The sequence below is a fragment of the Orcinus orca genome, chromosome 12 (assembly GCF_937001465.1).
Source record: "Orcinus orca chromosome 12, mOrcOrc1.1, whole genome shotgun sequence".
Taxonomy (NCBI): Eukaryota; Metazoa; Chordata; class Mammalia; order Artiodactyla; family Delphinidae; genus Orcinus; species Orcinus orca.
In genome coordinates this window covers 77,111,220-77,126,124 of record NC_064570.1, presented here as the reverse complement: position 1 = coordinate 77,126,124, position 14,905 = coordinate 77,111,220, and the positions used below count along the sequence as shown (strand labels likewise).

The following is a 14,905-nucleotide window of genomic DNA, read 5'->3' as shown; positions in this document are numbered from 1 at the left end:
AAAATTTTAGTTATTATCTCTGAATATTGCCTTTCCTCATTTTTTCTGGAACTAACTTTTATTAGATATGATAAGGCCATCATTTTTTTCCATGTCCTACATATATTTTATATGAAAAAGAAAAAAAAGAAAGGATAAAGGGCAAAGAAAGAAATCATCCCTGTACCATATCCTACATGGTTTCCTCAGCTTTGTCTTCCAGTTCACTAACTTATCTTCAGCTATATCTAATATGCAATTTAATCTATCCATTCTTTCTTTTTTAAATTTCAGTGACATCATTTGTAGAACTTCTGTTGGTTCTCTTTCAAAATTTTGTTTTTCATAGTGTCTAGTTCTTTCTGTACTGTTTCAGTTTCCATTTTGTTTTTAAGAATTTCAGTGCCTTTAATATATGTTTTTAATGTGTCTAATCATTTAATAGATTCTTTTAGGTTATCTTATTTTCTTATTTTAGGTGCTAAATTTCCTGACTACTTTTTTGTTTTAGTTAAATTGGCTTCGTCATGTGTGATAAGTTTGGGTGGAAGGTACCACATGTTGATAACTTTTGCACATTTAGCAGTCCCAATGAGATACACATTCATACAGCAAATATGTATTGAGCACAGTGTTCTAGATGATAGAGAGCAAAACAGACAAGTTTCTTATTCCTATGGAGCTTATATTTTGGTAACTGGCTGTTTATTAGTTATTTATTAGTTATTAATGATTAATGTTAAAACATAAGGGTTGGCAAACCAACGCTCACAGGCCAAATCTGACCCACAACCTATGATCTATGAACTAGAATAGTTTTTACATTTTTTAAATGGTTGAAAAAAATCAAAAGAATACTGTTTTGTGACATGTGAAGATTATATGAAGTTCAAATCTGTATCCATAAATATTTATCAGAAAACAACTGTGCTTATTTGTTCATGTATTGTCTGTGACTGCTTTTGTACTATAAGAACAGATTTGTTTCAGCAGAGACTGTGTGACCCTCAAAGACTAAAATATTTGCTGTCTGACCCTTTACAGAGAAAGTTTGCTGACCCCTGTATCATTGTTTATACTGTGTAAATATTTTCTGTACAGATTGATATCCAGTTGAGGGCAACATAGCTTTTTTGGATGGCTGGTATATTAGAGTAGTTAGGCAGAATATCAGATTTTAGGTCTGCTTGCAACTATCTACTCTATAGGATGGTTGTGAGAATTATGAGAACATGTAATCCACCTAGTACTTGGCACTAGCAAATCTTCCATAAATAGCAGTGTTATTGAACCTTTGTAAGCTGATTTTCCTTTTCAAATAACGATGTGTTTATAGTTGCTTTTCTGACATCAGTTACGGCCCATGTTTGTAGTTTTATAATCATGTGATTTTTTTGTGCTAATCCATTTGTCCACAGGAGTTCTCCTGATGTTGTGCTTGCATTAGCTAGAAAGCTCTGTTAGGCTGCTAAATAAGGGGTTGGAGGGGAAGGAGAATTAAAGTTTTTCAGGGGCCTTTAGACTGAATATATCATCTTCTCTTTAGTAGTAGTAGTGCTCTAATCTGTGATTTAGCCATAAAGCGTTCAATTTTTACTTGTTTACACCTTATTTCTCCCAATAATTTGATGTAGATTACCAAGAGCACAAATAAAATGAGAGAAAATAAAAATTATTAATTACGTAAAGAGATGTAGATGTGCCACACATCTAATATAATTTATATGTTGTATTTTAATTCAACAGGTATCTCTAAATTTTCTTGCACCTGGAATTATGTCCTATAGGTTTATGACTGTGTGAGAGGAGAATCTTTTACAAATGTACATCCTGTGATTCTCCTGTGGAGTGATATCCTCCCCCACCACCCCAGCTACTTTCTAAGTATAACAAATAGTAAGGAACCTTTCCTAAGGGAATTTGACAATACAGGAAAAGGTTTTCATGAGATATCTGCAAAACCAGAAGTACTGGTTGTCTTATTGCTGACTGAAGTGCGTGTAGCTTTTGATAGTACCTTAGGGCAGCAGAATTGGGAAATTTAAGAATTTGCCTTATGCAAATCTTGCTCTATTGATGGACTTTGGGTTGTCTATTGCTATGCCTAAATGCTTTCTTAAAAAGAAAATTTGGAAATGTTTAAGCACTTGATCAAAAATATGTTGAATTAGCTGAATTATATGCCTATATATTAGGTGAGATAATTTTGGCTTAACCAGTTCTTAAGAGGAAGGATTAGCTTTCTACATTTATATAAAGGAATTTTTAGTGCAGTTCCTTTGATTTTGAGATTTTCTGTATCCTAATGATTTTGAGTGTTATCTGGAATAACATAGTTTGGTTTTGCCTCTTGTTAAGAATTTATATGTCTACAAATAATACTATAAAAATTCCTTATACAGTGTAGTATGGGAAAGCATAGGCTTTGGAGTCAGGTCAGTACTTTGTTCAAATCCTTTTAACTAGTTCAGACAAGTTACTTTGCTTTTTAAGCTCAAGGATCTAATAGCATAGGGGTAGAGTTTCAGTAAAGTTTAAGGCGGTATATGGTGGAGAGATTTTGTTGGAGAAAGAGACTTAAAGTGGGAAATTTGAGCATGTTAATCCTATCACTCAGTAGCATCAAGTAATTGACCTGATACTTTAGGTGCAGTTTCTGAATCCCAATCTGAAGAACTGCTGAAATGTATAAAATATGGAGATTAAATGAGATATTGAATATAAAGTAGTTAGCATAATGCCTATCCATAGTAAGCACTCAAATATTAGTTGTAATTATCTATATACGGAGGAATGAAATTATATGGTTAGTCTTTAATGGAAACTTCTGCTTCCCAGATTCTTTTTTTTAAAAAACTTATTTATTTTTGGCCACGTTGGGTCTTTGTTGTGGAGCGTGGGCTTCTCATTGCGGTGGCTTCTCTTGTTGCAGAGCATGGGCTCTAGGCGCGCAGACTTCAGTAGTTGTGGCTCGGGCTCTAGAGCTCAGGCTCAGTAGTTGTGGCGCATGGGCCTAGTTGCTCCGCGGCACGTGGGATCTTCCCGGACCAGGGCTCGAACCCCATGTCCCCTGCATTGGCAGATGGATTCCTAACCACTGCGGCCACCAGGGAAGTCCCGCTTCCCAGATTCTTAACAGGACATGTATCAAAATCACGTGCAGCACTGGCTCTCCAGTGTTAGTGTACCTCAGAATCACCTGGAAGGTTTGATAAAACAGATTGCTGGACCTTACTCCCACAGTCTCTGATTTAGGAGTTCTGGAGTGGGACCTGATAATTTGCATTTTAAAGTGTTCTAGGTAATGCTGATCTTGAGAACCATTGACTTAGGGCATTTTTGCAAAATAACAAAGGAATAGGCCAAAGTCACAGTGACTGGATGTCCTGAAATTTCAGATGAATGTAGCTTAATGACCAATTGTTTATGATAAAATAATTTATGGACTTTCTAATTGAGGATATCTGTGTTTCTACTTGAGTGGGAATTAATAATTACTGAATTCCTACCTATTTGTCCGTTCCAGAGCTAGGCAGTTTGTATATAGCTTTGTTGATGCATAAAATAACCTCGTGATTATAAGGAAAGTTACCTGGCTAGGAGACAATTCTATTTGATTCCTGAGTTATCTTTCTACAATAGCACTATGTTTCTGTGAAAAAGGGTCACCAAATGCAGAAGTGATTGTATTCTCTTTTTCTAATGGAAATGAAATAGTGTGATAACCCCTCTTATCTTTATCCCCTATAGTTCTGTTCCTGTTATCAGTTGTTTCTCTTGGTTTTGATCATTGTCATCTTTATGAGCTTGCTTATGATTGGTAGATATTGCATATGAAAAATCACAGAGATAATTTGAGGCCTAGGATAATATTCCCTTCCTGTAGGGATACACGTTTACTTTTGGCTAGTGACCAGGAGGAGCCTTAGCAGTCTCATATCACCTCGATCCAGTGGCTCTCCAAACGTAGTTCCCTTTTTAGCAGTATCTGCATCACCCAGGGACCTGTTAGAAATGCATATTCTCAGGCTCATCCCAAACCTCCTCAATCAGAGTAAACTGTAAGGGTTGGACACAGCAATTTGTTTTAACAAACCATCCAGGTAATTCTGGATTTACTCTAAAATTGGAGAACTGACTTAATTGAGTTGGAGGTTGAGATGAATGGAAGCTGGATTTATAGTTGTAATTCACTCTTATTCATAGGCTATATCCTCATTCAGATTTTGAGGTGTTTATGAGGCAGTCCATACTTGGTGGATGTTGAACTCTGCTTTTGTCTCCCCAGTTCTCTGAGTCTTCTGGGAGTTCAGCTTAGCTTCTCAGCCTCTCATCTTCTGCAACTCCAGAAGTTGCATCTTCTGGAGACAACAGGTGTCTCAGAGAAAAATATGAATCTGGGCTCAGATCTCTGAGTTTCTTGTCCCTGATCTTAATTCTTAATTCTTCACTGCCTTGGTAGCCCTCAGGTGCTTCAAACAGATTTTCTTTTTTTAAGAAAATTTCTATTTTGTCCAGCTTTTCTGGTTTTCAGAGAGTAGAGGGAAGATTGAGCTGCATTATCTAATCTGCCATCACCATAAATGAAGGAGTCCGAAGTACATGGCTGTAAAAGATTTAGAAGTAAAAAAATGTCTCAAAATGATAAGCAGTGTTTTCAAAATACAGCTTTTTGGAGTTTTGGGATACAGACATGCCTCAAAACAAGAATGGTGCTGGCACAGTGAGCTCTTCTCCAGAAGACATTTTTTGTGGGAGATATGTGTTTTTAGGGAACTGTTAGGTTTCTGTGGAGATAATTGGTGGGGCTAAAAGCCAAGTTGTTATCTTCTTATGACTACATTTTCTTGTAAAAGAGTAAAAAATAAAATATTAGACTGCTGTTTCAAAACTAAAAGTAGGTAAGAATGATTTTTAAAATGTTGTTTTGGGTAAATTACCACTAAGAACTGAGGACTTTTGTCTTAAAGAGTCTGAAAACAGCTTTTAAATGTCTTGTGCAAAGAATGTAATAAAGCTAGGTTTCTTTGTTGAGAAGAGCTTCCCAAGGAATGAGCCATCCTGTTGTCATACTGTAATCTCTGCAAAGTGGTTGTTATTGATATGTTTGTATTATTATTTTCAAGTATGAAAATATGAAGACATTATCTCGGTTTCTGTGTTTATATAGAAATTTTGATGCTAAAGCCCAAGTACTTGTACAATGACAATTTACTGCCATATTTGGTTGTACTGTCCTATGGGTAGCATGTTAAGCAGGGGAAATGTTTATTTTTTGCTTTCGGGAAAGAGCTATCTTAAGATCCTCTACCTTATCCCTTCTGTTTTTCTCTTTTAATTTTCTCAAATATCTTGGGTGATATTGAAATGAAAAGGAAATAATATGATAAACTCCCATGTTCCTACATATTTATGTTGTCCTTAAGGGAAAAAAAAAAGTATTACAGTTGAATTACTCTTAGATCTGTGCCGCTGCCATCCTTCTCCCCCATCCCCAATATTTGGTACATTTTTATTGCTTTTTTAATAAATGGGTTTTCAAATAATTGTTGATAAGTTATCTTATTATGTTGTTTATTGACTTTAACATTTATGGTTTTTACAGTTAAATCGTCAATCTGAAATTGTTGCTACTAGTTCTGGTGATCCCTGGAAGACATGTACAAAACGAAACAGGACTGAAAGCTTAAAACCTTTGAAAGGCAACCCACTTGGACTTAACATGTTGAGCAGCACTAAGAAATTGAGGTATAGGCACTTCACCACACATTCCTACAGAAAAGATAAAGAGTTTGACACCAAAAACTAATTGGCTACTCCAACTTAACACCTTTTCTTTTCACTTTGTCAGTAGATCTAATCCTACACACTGGGCATCTTTGCTTTGAATCTTGGGAATAGGCTTGATTGCAGTGATTTCTTGGTTTGGAGTTAAAATATTGAAAGAAAAATTTCAGTAGACTAATATTTCATAAGATGAGCTTGCTTTTATGAAGTTAGCAAAATCTTGGTTATAATATTAGAGGTAGGTCACGTCTCCTTTAGGGGATACTTACCAGGATTATCTCAATGAGGGACTCTTTTTTTTTTAAGATTTCTTAATTCCCCTTCTCTTCTAGATATAACTCATCTTTCCTAGTGGTTGTCATAGTGAACCACTATTACTGATACAATTGGACTGTTACATATCCCAGAAATAGGGTTGAAGTCACTATTTTATTTCTACTTTGTCAGTTTGTAGACAATTGAGGTACATAAAGGCTAAATAATTTTCAAGTCAGTGGTAGAATCGAAAGTAGAATTTAGCACTTTTAATTTTTTTTTATAATTAACATTTAGTATTATTTTGGCATATAAGAAAACTTTTGTATACTCATAGTACATAGTTCGTATACTCATAGTACATAGATAGTCTTAAATAGAGAATAAGAAGAAGAAATATATCGGGATTAATTTACAGGAATTCTTACAGTATGAAACATTCATTTAGGATTCTTGATTTCTGTTCTAGTGTTCTACTCTTTATCTTCTTTCATGAACTGGATTGGAAACATTTCAGAGACAAATTCAGAAAGTGGAAAACTAATGGACAGTTTAACATGGTCAATGGGTTTATGTATAAAAAATTTTCTTTAAGTGTTACAGGTTTGTGTGTGTGTATGCTTAGATTTTAAAGGGTTTATTTTGCATAAGTGCATAATTTTTCCCTGTTTAAATTATTCTTTGTTTCTTGACTCCGCAGTGCAAATACACAAAATGCATCATTATGTTCTGGAACTGTAAGACGTTTTCCTCATACTAATGCACAGATAGCAATAGTAAAAACAGCAGCCCAAAGGTAAGGATTCTGATTGCCTTTGTTTAGTATATATACACCATCCTCTTTAATAGGAGTTTTTCACTGCCTTTTTTTTTTTTTAAACCTTTTTTTCCTTAACTTGTGGAACTTTATTATGTTTCCATTGTCTCTAAAGAGATATTCATGTTTCTGAAATAATTCATGTCCTAGAATTTTTTTATTTTATATCTGCTTTTGAGTAAATCATATTCTGTAAATAGAGACATCTTAAGTAAAAGCTATTCTATTGCATTATGTTTCTGTTAAATTAAGCTGATTTTTACAATATTTGACAGAGAAATCTTCAGCTGGTAGTTTAGTTCTGATGAGTAAAACTACAGTTATTAGCTTTCTTTGTAAGGTTTATAAGATTTCATAGCATCAAAGTAAATCACATTATTAGTTTTAAATGAGAAATTTTTGTGTTTTCATAAATTTGAGTGTTCTCATTGATCATGAAAGTATTACTTGAATCTTGAAATAATGAACGTAACAGTGTAATGCTTGGTGTTTTTAAATGCTTTTGAGGTTTTTCATAACCATTTTTGGATGGTTATGAAATTTCAGTTGAATTTCAGTTCTTCGTCAGTTTCAGTTGACCAAGAAATTCTTAGGCTCCAACAATTAGAAAAATAATTTATCTCTTTATTTCTTGCATTTTGAATAGTTGCATAAAATTTTTATAACTAGTAAAATTTAAAGATTTTTTTTAATATATGCTAGATGTTGTTCTTCATTTTTTAAAATGTTGATCTAGACTGCTACTCATTCAGAAAATGTGTCCTGACTCTTACCCTTGCTGTATTTGCTATTTATGTAGATTTGCTATAACAGAGATTTTCAACTTAAATACCTTATATCATTCTCATACTTTAGGACAATAAGAAAACCTTTCGTTTGCTTAAATATATTATTTTTCGTAGTTTTGACATAAGATATTTCAGAAAATCAACTAAAAAGATGGAGAAATTACTATACATACCACAAAATTGGCTTGCCTTACAAATCAAGCTTTCTGGCCTACATGTGGCACAAATATGAGAACAAACAATAGAAAGAGAGTAATTAGTGGAAGGGAAGAAGGATAGACACACTGTTTCTCACACACTGATCACATTGATAGAATTCATCGCTAAGAAAGATCTGTCTACTTGCTATTCTGAAATGTGTCTAAGTTGAAGTACTGATTTATAATCAAGTGATATATTCTACAACCAAAATTATTATTGGTTTAGAAGTCATCTACCAGTTTAGAATTATTTACACTATGCCTTATTCTCCCCATCCCTCCTTTCTTCATTGGTAATGTTAAAAAATTGATTCCAGTTTGGGACTTGGTATGTGTTTTGTTTTATTCTAGGTCCTGGCACATCTTATACCTTGCCATGTGTATCATTGCTCATCTGTATAAAAGATTAGATTCTGTTAATAGGAAGTGGTATTTACTAGTGAAATACTGTTTCTTACACACACACACACACACACACACACACACACACACACACACACACCCCTAATTTAATTTGTATTTAAAGAAACAATCCATTAAGGAAAACAGATTCTACTTATGTTTGTCTCATAAAATAAACATTTCTTAGTCCTACTGCAGTGTGACTGTTGTTAAAAAGATTTTGAAGTTCAAATACCAGTCATGGAGAGTTTTTCCAGTTTTCTTCCTTCAAAAATATTGAGTGATTTTATGCTACATACCAGGTATAGGTACAAAGTAGTCAAAGATGAATATGACAGTATTTGCCTTGAAGCTCAAGTGTGGTTAGGGTAAACGACAGAAAGACAAGTAAACAGATGATTACCTGGTGAGTGCAGTGTAGAGATATACAAAGTATGTGTAGTACTGTTTACAGAGAAGGGAGCAGTGAGGAGTTCACAAAGGAAGTATTAAAGAAGCTTTTGAGTGTTTTAGCTAAAAGAGAACACTCCATGCATTGGGAACCACATCTTCAAAGGCATGAAAAAAAGCCTTCACCTGAAACGATTGCTACCAAACTTTTGGTTTTAATTAGTGTAGTGTTGGCACAATTGTCAGGCCTCAGATGAGGATGAGCACACTGGCTTTTACAGTTTCTCCTAACTTTTCTTATTTTCTCAACTCTTAATTTGAAATTATTAAAGGAAATGCCATCAGTTGGTAATTCACACACATAATCCATTACTCCTGGGGTGAGTGGTATAACTTGTCTTTTAAGTAAATCAGACCTGCATTTTGAATAATTTGTAAGATATGGGAACAGGTATAGCACACGTTTTTAGTCTAAAAGAAATGAATGAAGATTGTTAAAGTATCAGATCAGATTAGCTGCTATTTGGAGAATATTATGATTGCAGTCAGTTTTCTTACTGCTATTCCAAATGTTAATTTAATTCATATTTAAAAGATAGATTGTTTATATACTAGCAGTGATGGAGGAGGATAGTATTAGTATGGAAGAAATGAAATGCAGAAAATTAAAAATCTTTATAACTATACCATCTCCACTCCTAACTTTAACCACACTTGGAAAAAGAGCACATTTACTGGTTTATGTTTTATTTACATTTTCACTGTTTTGTTTTGTTTTTTATTAAGGATAGGTAGAAAGCCTTAAAAAGGACCATAGGGGGAAATGAATGTCTACAAAAGCATATATAATCCATAAATGGGAAAATGGGCTCCTGGAATAAGCAAGATTTAATTATTAATGAAAAGCACCACTTTGAAAGAATTTTTGAAGTCCAAAATCAGGTCATGGATACCAGAATCAATCAGTCTGTCTTTTTTCTTTCCTTTTTTTAAATTTTAAGAGCAGAAATAGTCCAAAAAGAATGTACGTCGACATTTTTACAAAGCCCTATGTTACTGATAATGGCTTCCCGTCTCATTTTTTAAAAGCTTTTTTCTTTCTTCTTCTTCTTTTTTTTTTTTTAATATATATAAACTCTTCTAGGGCAGGGCTTTGGTAATAAACACATATTGAGGAGTTTTGGAGAATTACCATAATGTATAAATTAGTTACAGTAAGTGCATTTTTCTCAAGGATAAGAGAAATGAGGATGGTGTATATATTTTTTGGTTTTGTTTTCTTCCTAACTCCCTTGGTTTATTGGAAAGAACCAAACCTGTTTCTTCTACTTTTACTCTGTCTTCTACCTCTTTTACTCTCAACAGGTGAGTTTAAAGAATAAAAGCAAGAGAGTACTAAACTCTTCTCACTTCTTGAGCACAACAGTGTAGGGTTGGAAATGGCTAGATTAGGTATTAACGTCTAACTTTTCGTTTTTATTTTACTTTTCCTGGAAATATTACACCATAAGAAATAAGTATATAAGAGTAGACAGACTATATTTAAACTTTTATGTTTGTATTTTGTTTCACTTTAATAGGGGCCTGATAATTTTCCTTCATTTTTCTGTCATTTGTCCAACATAAATTTATTTTATACAGATTATCCCATTTTCTAAATAGCAGAAGTAAAAGTTCAAATGTGGTATTTGTGTAAGTTTATAATAATTCTTTTCCTTACTATTAAAACTTTTTTTAAAAATGTGTTTCTTTTCAATGTTGTTTATGTAAAACCAACTTACCCTTATTATTTTTTCTTAATTTGCTAGGATTAAATTGATATTTTACTGTGTGCTTCACATGATGGGAATATAAGAGTTAATATGGGGACTCAGGGATTTTTGTGAACTATGTTTTGCTTACAGTTCTGAATATTTAGTTTCTTTTGTAATAGGAATAATTCTAGGATGTGAATCTTATTCTAAATTGAGGGTTTTATAATTTTACCCTTGAGTACTTGATATTGATAGCTTTTTAGATTTTCCATGAATTGTGGAGAAGGGTGGACATTTTATACATTGGACTTTTGGTTAGAGGCCATGATTTTAAGTCCCAGGACTTTTCTTGTGTCCCAAACTGTGTACTGTATTTGTATTTAATCTAAGGCTTTTGTGCAAAAGTTTCAGCCTTAAAAAAATTTTTTTTTCTTACTCAGAAGCAAATACAGTTGGACTTCTGTATCTGGGGGTTCCACATCTGTGGATTCAACCAAGCACAGATAAAAAAAAAAAAAAAATCCAAGGGAAAAATTCCAGAAAGTTCCACAAAGCAAAACTTGAATTTTCTGGTACTCAACAACTATTTACATAGCATTTACATTGTATTAGGTATTATAAGTAGTCTAGAGATGATTTGCAGTATATGGGAGGATGTGCTTAGGTTATATGCGAATACTATACCCTTTTATATAAGGGACTTGAGCACCCACTATTTTGTTATCTGCCTTGGGTCCTAGAACCAATCCTGTGCAGATAACTGAGGGATGACTTTAATCACGCCTGATAGTGGGATTGGGACCTCTAAAAATTTTATAACTTTTAGGAAGTTGTATTGTTCCTTGAAGACAATTTCTTTAACCACTCTAAAATAACGTATATCCTCAAGTGTTGGATGGTTAAATAAAGCTCTTTCAAGAATTTTTCAATCTTTGTACATACTTTTTTATTCTTTAAATATGTTTAGATATAAATTATTTTCTGTACTGACAAAAATTGAAAGCCAATTTACATATCTGACAAGATTCAAAACACTAGTATATAACATATATATAATGTGTTTAAAACAAATTAATCACAGAGTTTTGCCTTATTGACTGCAGTTACTAAAACTACAATGATATATCAAAAATGAGGTCTTGCCTCTTACATTTTTTTTCTTTTTCATGTTTTAAGCAGTCTGGACCAAAAGGAAAGGTAAGCTCAATATTGATGAAATTAGAGCATGGATACAGCAGTAAAATACCAGATTATTTATATGCTTTGAAAAATGTCCATTGAATTAGAGTTCATCATTAAGTTTATTAATTATTTTAATAAAAAGGAAACTAATAGCACAACATGATATTTGACTTATGTGGGTAATATTTCACCATAATTCTCAATATATATATATATTTTCCATGAATGATTATTATATATTTACACTGATATGTAACTACTTTTGTTTTAAAAATAGAATATTTCAGGATCTTAGTAGTAAAATTGTTTTCAGTTACTTAATTTAAATATTTCTTGCATTTCAGTGGTAATATTTTTGGTTTATACTTTAGTAGAGTGAGGGGAAAAATAGAAGTAGAATACCTTAAGCTTGGAGTTAAAACTCTAAACATCAAAAATTTGTGACAGAATTTTATGATCACTCTTTGTTCCCTTTGTAATAACACTGGCAAACACATCATCCTTTAGCAGAAATGTTGAATAATGTAAATAACATGGAAACAAGTTTTTAAGAACACACATTTCTTAGAATAGTGAAATGATTGTAGTTTTCTAAATCAAATGCCCGTAATAATAGCTCCTCTCCTCAATGTATGTATGTGGAAATTTTTGTGCATGTGTGTATCTTTTTTTCTTGCTTCCATGAGTTTCAAGAACCTTTTATGAATTCTCCCCTCCCAAAACAGGTAAACAGCCCTTGTTTTAAACCAATACTTTAATATCATTGGTGATGGTCAAAAGAAGGGACATTCTATAATTTTATTTAATTATGTAACTTTGACTCTATAATTTTGTTTAAAGGTATAGAGGAGGCAAAGAGGACAACTTGCAATATTTTATAGAATGCTATATATTCCATCTTACTTCATGAACACCAGGTTTCTGAACTAAAGATGATCCTGTCAGCAAAAGATTTAGGCATATTTTATAATTCTGAAATACTTCACAGTTCTTACATGGTTTAAATGAATGCGTTGTGCAAGTATTTTACTACCTTCCTCCTGGGAAAGAAAAATTATTTTTCTATTGTGTCTGTTTTTCTCTCTGAGTAAATTATTATTTCTTGTCAGACATAGATGAGTCATTTTATATCTTTCGAATTTTTAATTCATAAGTGACTATATTTTGGGGAGAAGATCATTAATAAGATGTTTTTAAGTAACTATACAGTCACACATGAACCAGACTGTTGTTTTATAGAAATAAACAAATTCTTTCCTTTATGTTATAGTAGATAAAATATAGGTACTGTTATATTTATCAGAATAGTATAAAGATCTTAGAATATTTTCTTATAATAGCCTTGGTGGGTTTATACTGATTTTTTTCTACTGTTTTGGCTTCTTATGCATATTTCTGTTGTGGAAATTTATTCATTGATACATTCAGCAAATATTTCAATGACTCTATGTGCCAGGCACTCTTCTAGGAGCAGACAAAAATCCCTACTCTCTTGGAGCTTATATTCCTGTTGGAATAATACTGGAATAGAAGTCAGAGATGTAGAATTAAGTAACCAGCATTACCAGTAGGCACATAACTTACTCTAAAATGGGAATAATGATATTTGTCCAGTTTTAAAGGAGATTTGTGAAGAACAGAGATTTGTTCTGTTATGAGATAATTATTTGAAACTGACATATACACTGTAAAGTTTGAAATTTTTGTAATAAAAGGTGCTGAAATTCTTTGTCTTTTTGTACCAACATTACCGCCAGGGGCTAGGCGTGAAGCAGCATCTATTTATAAAATATGTTATGATGAATACACTGGAGTGCTTTATTCAGCAGCTTAGTTACTGTTAGGTTCAATTTAGCCCATTAATCCTTTGGAATCTCACCTAAAATTATTTTATCTTTGTCAGAGATAAACTGAGAAGAACTTTTGTGTCAGTAGATTTTACTTTGTAAATTTTTTTTACGTAAGCCATTTTTCCTCCCTTATGAACAAAGCCACATCTTTTTTTCTGACCTTTGAAAAGTAATAGAAAATCTTTTATCTTTATCCCTTAACACATGAAGGACTGTAAATCTCTGAACTAAATGATTTCTTTAAAAGAGGATGGTTTATCTAATAAACAAAAGTTAGGTAGTTGTGGAAGGTTAATCTTTTCCAGGTTTTTTCCCTTCGTACTGTATACTGGGCACAATGAGGTATATTTTAGGTTTAAAACCAAGCTGGAATAAAAATTAAACAAACGATATTAAGGTCCAGAGCTTGCAAACTTAAAAAATTTGCTGCCATTTTTCTTTGTTGTGGGTGACTTTGACAACTTGAATGACTTGAATTCTTTTCTGACTCTTGGACCGTTGGCTTGTGAATATAGTGTACGTGGTAGCACCAGCAACCTAGAATATTTAATCTGGTATTAGAACTTTTTTTTTTCTCCTTAGATAAAGACAGTTGAACTATTATGAAACTGAAGCACATACTAATTTTCAAATTAAAAATTTTTTTTAATATTTTTATTATAAATATGTGCGTATCGTAGAGAATTTTGAAACAAAAAGATACAAAGGGAAAAGAATACAATAAAAGACATATATGAAACACTAGAAATTTAACTTAAAAGGGGGTATTGAAAAGACAAGTATTACAATGAAAGATTTTATAATTTTTAAAAAGCTCATCGAAAATTACATCATTAGTATCTTCATGCATTTCTTTCCAATTTTCTTTTTCCTGTGTACTTTTAAATATACCTAATACATGCAGTCATAATAAAAGTACAGCTGCATATTTTGAGTTTTCACCTAACAGTATGTCCTAGCCTTTTTCCCTGTTAAGTTGGCTTCTAAAAATGATTTGTAATGATTACGTAATAGCTTGTCCGGCAGATATACATAATTTATTTACCCATTAGTCCATTTCTTGTTGTTTTTCACTGTTGTATATGACAGTGGTCCCCAACCTTTTTGGTACCAGGGACCGGTTTCATGGAAGACAATTTTTCCATGGAAGCAGGGGCAGCGGATGGTTCAGGCAGTAATGCGAGCACGATGGGCAGCGGCAGACGAAGCCTCGCTCTCTCACCCACCTCTCCCCTCCTGCTGTGCGGCCCGGTTCCTAACAGGCCGCGGACCAGCCGAGGCCCGGGGCTTGGGGACCCCTGGTATATGACACATTGATGAACAACTCTGCATGTAAATCTCTAAGTGCATCTCCTAAGATAAATCTCTGGGAAAGGATTCTTTGGGCTAGGTTACAGATGTTTTTAATGCTCTTGATAGGTATTGCGAAATTGTTTTGCAGACAGGTGGTACCAATTTATATTAGCATTATAAATTGGTGTCTCAAGGTACCTGAAAATAA

General features: G+C 33.0%; 1 protein-coding gene across 15 annotated transcripts in view; it reads left to right on the top strand.

Moving 5' to 3' along the window:
• The window catches only part of SENP6 (SUMO specific peptidase 6), a 103,055-nt gene that overhangs the window by 23,873 nt on the left and 64,277 nt on the right, over positions 1-14,905 (top strand). For 11 of the 15 annotated variants that reach the window (XM_033428604.2, XM_033428600.2, XM_033428607.1 and 8 more), the window contains 3 exons: positions 5,585-5,727; positions 6,722-6,817; positions 11,549-11,569. In XM_033428604.2, the coding sequence (XP_033284495.1) occupies positions 5,702-5,727; positions 6,722-6,817; positions 11,549-11,569 (143 nt within the window). In that variant the 5' untranslated portion in view covers positions 5,585-5,701. Of the gene's footprint in view, positions 1-5,584; positions 5,728-6,719; positions 6,818-11,548; positions 11,570-14,905 lie in introns of those variants that run through there. The other 4 variants (XM_033428598.2, XM_033428599.2, XM_049695669.1 and 1 more) reach the window with 4 other exon arrangements.